The 7205-nt window shown below is 40.8% G+C and overlaps 1 protein-coding gene across 4 annotated transcripts in view; it reads right to left on the bottom strand.

Annotated features, from left to right (window-relative positions):
* Positions 1-918: 918 nt before the first annotated feature.
* LOC135083517 (plectin) overlaps positions 919-7205 on the bottom strand; it is a 78945-nt gene continuing 72658 nt past the window's right edge. For 3 of the 4 annotated variants that reach the window (XM_063978275.1, XM_063978276.1, XM_063978277.1), the window contains 4 exons: positions 6828-6988; positions 6041-6188; positions 4842-4964; positions 919-1341 (listed from right to left, as the gene is read on the bottom strand). In XM_063978275.1, the coding sequence (XP_063834345.1) occupies positions 1312-1341; positions 4842-4964; positions 6041-6188; positions 6828-6988 (462 nt within the window). In that variant the 3' untranslated portion in view covers positions 919-1311. The remainder of the gene's footprint in view (positions 1342-4841; positions 4965-6040; positions 6189-6827; positions 6989-7205) is intronic. The other variant, XM_063978274.1, reaches the window with a different exon arrangement.

Genomic DNA, 7205 nt, shown 5'->3' with positions numbered 1-7205 from the left:
TTGTATAGATATTTGTAAAAAAGCTCACAATAATCGTAAATTACATGTGGGTAGTTATAAAATAGCTGCCGTCAACGGAAGAGGATAAGACATTTCCCGCCAATTTGCTCATTCCTTCACGATCAGTCGAAGAGAGCGGACGTCTCTCCATCAAGCGAACAAGGCATTGATAACGGAAAAATATTTTATTTAATTTACTTAGAATGTAAGGCAGTGCTTCTTTTGACATTGTACAAGCGTTTTCTCACAAATATAGTTTGAACACCGACAACACTTTCCTAAGGAAACTTTAACGAGAAGAAGCCTATTCGTAAATAGAATGTAATGATATGCCGACTGTCAGCTTGGAATGCCCATTTTAAACTTTGTGCATGATATGTAAAGTTTTTAAATTAATTTCAACAAAGATTCGGCTAGCAAAGAAGTAACATTAGGCAAAGTATCAACTATTCCATACAAACACAACGTACTCCTTGAATTATCTAGCTATTGTAGTGTAAATAAACTCCCTAAAAGTAATTTAAGATCAAACATTTCTAAATTATCATAATGCCTATGGTCGATTTTCTATTAGAGACTATACAAAGGTAATAGAACAGATTCAACTACTCTAAATTTTTGCATCGAAGGTAAGTAAATTCTATGACAAGATATATCGATGAAATAATTGTATTTATAAATAATGCTGTTTATAATAAAATTTCAATAATATATTTCACTAATAGATAAAAATAGACACCGAATGCGGATTTAACTAGAGTACAGGATAGATTAAATTATTGCTCTAATAAGTATACATTTTTGTTAACAAGTGCAAATAGATAAATTATTTTTGGTTCCGTTTTCAATTAGTATAATGTAAAAAAATATTCTTTAGCTTCGCATCGTTTCGATTGAAGTATAAATAAAACAAAAATGTAAAAATAAAAACAAGATTTATTTACAATAACAAAATGAACCATCTTTGGTCTTATGGCACGATTAGTGAGAAAATGGCGCCGTTTCACGAAGTTGCAAGCTTGGGCGACGATGTTAGTACACAACGCTTTTGTTAACGCGTTTTTATCAATTCTTGAGACTGTTACATCTGTCAATCACTTCCGGTTGCGATTCAAAATGGCTACCACGACAAAATGGCGCGTAACGGTTTCCGGCGCGAGTGAAAAGCGTTGTTTTGGGTATATTTAGGTTATTTTTTGGATTGTTTGTTCGGTCTATGTAGGTGATAAGCGGTAATGGAAGGTAAGGTAGCGGTGAAGGGTGAGTGTGCGTGAGAAGCCACATACACGGTTTGGACTTAGCTGTGAGGCCTCATAGAACCGTCGCTGGGATGTCCGTCTCCTGAAAACATTTTGCCACAATTATTGATTTATAGAAAGGACTGAATTTAAGTTTGCAGGAATAAAAGGACTACTGATAAAGTACATAACTGACTTTAAAAGTAATATAACATTTATAAATACTGAATTTCGAATGAGAGTACTGATAAGAATGGAAGTTTGTAATAAAGCTTTAATAATCTTGACTTTTTGGCACATCCAAGGTATTATTATTCAAGATTATCATGAAAAATTTTCAAGATCTGGTTACTAAGATTACTGTGGTTGATCTTGAACTTCTGCTAATGTAGGTAGTTGATTAGTGTCACTGAAAAACAATGTAACATTAAAAGTAATGATAATGAACTTCCAATACCACCTAATGCCTTTTGGAAGGGGTCACACACTCATTCACCATTTTATTGTCGAGCCACATTGAGCTTGGTCTGGGGTTTCAGTTTCTCACATTATTTACAAAATAGCCATCAGTTAATACGGACATGTGCTCTCGTTCCCATCACTACTTTTTATAGCTAATGCATCAACCACACCAACGCGTGCAGATCGCCATCGCCGGCGGGATCATAGGCCAATGACAGGTCGCGCGACCAATGACAGTCCGCGCTACCCATGACAGTCCGCGCGACCCATGACAGTCCGCGCGACCCATGACAGTCCGCGCGACCCATGACAGTCCGCGCGACCCATGACAGTCCGCGCGACCCATGACAGTCCGCGCGACCCATGACAGTCCGCGCGACCCATGACAGTCCGCGCGACCCATGACAGTCCGCGCGACCCATGACAGTCCGCGCGACCCATGACAGTCCGCGCGACCCATTACAGTCCGCGCGACCCATGACAGTCCGCGCGACCCATGACAGTCCGCGCGACCCATGACAGTCCGCGCGACCCATGACAGTCCGCGCGACCCATGACAGTCCGCGCGACCCATGACAGACCGCGCGACCCATGACCGTCCGCGCGACCTGTCATTGGCCTATGATCGCACCGGCGATAGCAATGTGCACGCGTTGGTGTGGTTGAAACTTAAGATCCACAGTTTATTTGCTAACGCAAAGCTAATTTTCCTTTGGCTCAAATAGGAAGCTTAAGCCTTGTCTAACTCTTCACTTGATTATTAATAGTGGATATTTTGCTGTTAAGAAGCATCATGTAGCTGAGCTTAGCTTATATTTAAGTATATCTTTTAATGTTTGACTAATAAAAATTACACATTATGGTCTGACACTTGACGCTCTACAATCAAATGAACAGCCAAATTATTCTCTGGGGTTTATTAGCACACACAAATTCATGATTAAGTTAAAATCCTGCATAATTTGTCCAAACACGTTCACACACATTCATTTGTTTAAAACTTATATTTTCAGTTTGAACAGTGACTATCATTGTGGGAAAATGATGTCATTTTCTATGTCAATAATCCTGAACTGCAATGGAACCCTGGTAGCTTCTGATTTTATGAAACAGTTTCAAACTAACATTGTTTTATAGCACACACGCTACACACACACACTCTTAAAAATAAGGTGGGTACCTAATTGACACTACCAATCAATTGACATGAACTTTTGATGCGTTGTCTAGATAACGATGACGTCACTTTTTTGCAATTAGACTTTTTAAAGGCGCCTTTACACTTCCCAGTATAGGGCCACTTGCCGACCAACTCAGTGTCAAAGCAATTATAACTTTACCCACACTTCATTGAGGATCAGAAAATGCACTATTTTTATCTCTAGAATTCGGTTGCATTTTAAGAAAAATGTGGCTGAATGATTAGTTAATTGTCTGAATTTTTAATTAATTGTCTTAGTTAGTTGACTGAAAGGATTGTGAACGCTGATCCTGTAGTAAAAATTATGGACACAGTTATTGAGATGGTTAAGGAAACGAGAAATCTGGGCAACGTTTTTGACGCTGGTTTGCGCTTCGAGAGCCATGTGCTGGGTCTCGTCAGAAGCTGTTTCTATCGACTGAAGATTTTATACAAGGTCCGTAATCTTTTGTCCGAAAAGTCGCGTATCGTACTCTGCGAATCGCTGGTATTGTCACGACTTAATTATGGTGACCTCGTGTACGGGCCACGCCTCTTGAGTAAAACGAAACGCATGATACAACGTGTGCAAAACGCATGTGCCCGTTTTTGCTTTAATATACCTCCACGAACACATGTATCACCGTTTCTAAATAGTGCGTCCATGCTGAATATGGAATCCCGCAGAAGGCTACATATGGCCACCCTTATGTTCGATCTCGTTTCGCTAGAAAGTCCCGAGTACCTGCATGCTAAACTGAGGTTTTCTGATTTCCATAGGCGTTACGGGCCTGGTCTGCCCAGATCTGCCCGTGTACCCCTAGCGATGCACAAGCACAGAACTGTAGGTTTCACAGGCAGTTTCCGCTACCAGGCTACTAAGTGTTGGAACAATATACCACCTCCAATAAGAGCGGCCAAATCAAAGCATGCATTTAAGACTCTGCTTAAATCTGCATTATTGGAGTCGCAAAAACCTGTAACCTGATTGCGCCTTGGTAGTGGTTTCTGATCTGGTCCAGTGGTTTCATGCGTGGTTGTTTTGTTGAACCCTGGCATAATTTGCATAATTTTTATTTTTATATTATTTTTATCAGTGTATTTTCTCCTTTCCTCTTTATCATAAATATCTTAATCTATTTAGTTATATTTATGTACTTAAACTCACCACACCCCAACCGTCACGTTGACGTGTTACGCGCGTTCTTTCGTCCTTAGGCTATAGCTGAAAATCAGTGGTTTGCTTTTAAGTAAACCAATTACTGAGCTATTGCCGTTTTGCATTGCTGCGACACACATTTCTGTATAAAGTGTGTACCTATATTGTATGTCATAATGATTTTTTTTCTTTTTATTTCTGTCTTACCATACCATGTCATATTGTCCTGAGGGTACTATTTTGTCCTACTTTTGGTACTTTCTGTTTGTAATGTGTGTTTCTGTTATGCAAATAAACGTTTTATCTATCTATCTATCTATCTATCATTAATGCAACTATCCAACTAAAAGAAAGCCAATGTATAAATAACTCAAAGTTGTTTGACCAGAAAATCGGAATGTTTCCGCTAAAATCAGTAATTCTCGAAATGAACACTACATAATTTGTATCTGTACGGCTAGCACGAAACACTTTCGAGTTCGATTCGATTGCGTATTCGAATCGCCATCAAAAGATTTAGTACGAAAATTACAACTGCGTCCTTGTGAACGTGTCGTAAAGTGAACTTAGTATGAGAAAAGTGGTTGCACGAAACTTATTTCGACAATCAAAATTGTCACGTAATCGTTTAATTCGAAGGTTGAGTATCGAGTTTTGTCGAACACGCAAACGATTCGAAGACGAAAGTTGTTCATGCTAGAGGTACTGAACTGAATTATTGGTTAATGCAACTCAACTAACAAAGCCAGCATGTCCAAAAATCCAAATTCCAAACCCATTCTCAATATTCGCAGTACAATACCCAGACTATTACATTGTGGTCGGCCAGCAGCCCGTCGGCCAGCGTCAGGTCGATCGGCAGCAGGCTCCGCGGCGGCGTGGGCTCCTGGTACACCTCGCGCTCCAGTTCCACTATCCTCTCATTCTGTAACCATAAATAAAAACAGAATAAGAAGGAAAGAAAATACATTTATTTGGCACACTAAAACACCTGAGTGATTAAAATATTTAGTAAATAAATAGTTGCATGACAAATTGACAATAATAGGTAGGTTACTATGCCAACCATGCTTGGAGTTTCCCTGCGTGATCGAATCAGAAATGAGGAGATCCGCAGGAGAACCAAAGTGACCGACATAGCTCGCAGAATTGCTAAAACCAAGTGGCAGTGGGCGGGGCACATAGCTCGTAGAGACGATGGCCGTTGGGGCAGGAAAGTTCTCGAGTGGCGACCACGGGCTGGAAGACGTAGCGTGGGAAGGCCTCCTACTAGGTGGACCGACGATCTCGTAAAGGTCGCGGGAAGAGCCTGGATGCGGGCAGCGCAGGACCGTGCATTGTGGAAAACCTTGGAGGAGGCCTTTGTCCAGCAGTGGACGTCATTTGGCTGAAACGAACTATGCCAACAGGCTCAGCATTTATCATGACATGCTCGTAAGGGCCATCTCAAAAAACGATGGTCTTCCACGGACACCCTTAATTGATGTGCTATAAGAAGGCCAGTATGGTGTTTAAGAAATCAGCTTTGGCTGTACCACGGGCATTGTTATGCCATCTAATGAAAACACTAGTATGAAGACGATGATTTCCAATGCAATCTTTCATCCGATAATTCTTAACTCCTTCAAGTTTAATTTTCGCAACACCAAGAGTCACATTTAAGTCCTAGGTCCTAAGGCGTGGAACGGTATAGCAGACAGACAAACAGTAACTTTTGCATTAGACAGTGGAATGAATGAATAGAAATCAGTGGTTTCGTTTCTGTACATTAATGTACTACAAGAACTGCAAGCATTTACTGTACTAGTCTGAGCCCCGATTACGGTAACTTTTATTAACGTCTACAATCCAGACGCGTTTCTGATTCTGCAATACGATTGGTCAAAACAGCTGACGTACGCTGTTGAACGACCAATCGTATCGCAGAATCGAGAAGCGTGTCTGGATTGGAGACGTTAAATATTACCGTAATCGGGGCTCAGAAAGGCCACTTTACTTTACCTCAATCTTAAGCCTATTGAGCAGTCTGTCCCGCTCGTTCTTGAGCGCGTCGCATCTCGCCGTCTCGCTCTCGTCAAGCACGCCCTTGATCTCCAGCTCCGCGATGTGGTTGTCCTTCTCCGTGATCAGTTCTTCTAGAATGTTCTGACTGAAAGATATTATGAATCATCATAATCAGGTCACTTGGTTTCCACTACAGAATCACGCACGACTCTCTTAATAAAACCGTCCGTGCCATGTTAGTGGTCTTTAGGTGCTTTACACACTGCGACTTTTAGCAGCAATGCAGTCGCGATGCAGTCGCAAAATAGTCCACCTTTACTTGCGCTATTTTTAGCATCGATACAGTCGCGATACTGTTGCGATGCAGAAGCAGGCCTAACTGTAGCGTTGAATTGAACTTGTACTAATGCGTGACAGCATCTATCCATTATGGCGATAAAAGTCACAGTTTAAATAGGGCCTAAGACACAAGTTGGCTTACCAGAACTATGTAGATAAATAAAAGTTGTCTTAATGGATCCACCTAATTGATTAGTTCCGTGTAAATGATCCATAATGTAGAACCAAGTTTGGTTTACTTAAAAAATGTTAATTTACAAAACAGGAAATTATGCGAAAACCAGTAAAAATTGGCAATATCATTCTGAACTCATGCTACATCATTCAACATCAATCATATCTGATGATCATTCATCATAATCAAATTTCTAGGTTCATACCTAGAAATTTGATTGCCCCATTCTGAGGTACTCAAAAAGGAATGGGATCAAAAATATCAACTTACACAAGGCGTGCTAAAGTGCGCAGCACGCCGTCCCTCTTAGCCCTCGAGTCGTGCACCGACGCCTCCAGCCGCTGCAAGCGCTGCAGCAGCGGCGCGCACGTCTCGCAGCTCATCGCTGAAGCATTCTGCAGCGATCGGATCCGCTGCTCCATCTTTTTCATCTACAATGTTTAAATCATTATTACCATCAGATGATTTAGACTCCACTGCAGGAGTACTTAGTCTCCAATTTACCAGAGACAAATGGAGAATTTGTTCTACACTCCACGCTGACTAGAAGGGCATAAATTAAAGTTACAAATATAAAACAAAAACTGAGAATATACCTCTGTTAAATTACTCATTCGCAAGGATACATCATAGCTTTAATAAACTTTC

This window comes from Ostrinia nubilalis, chromosome 23, assembly GCF_963855985.1.
Source record: "Ostrinia nubilalis chromosome 23, ilOstNubi1.1, whole genome shotgun sequence".
Classification (NCBI taxonomy): domain Eukaryota; kingdom Metazoa; phylum Arthropoda; class Insecta; order Lepidoptera; family Crambidae; genus Ostrinia; species Ostrinia nubilalis.
Note: the sequence above shows the minus strand (reverse complement) of the source record. Positions and strands in the feature narration are given on the sequence as shown.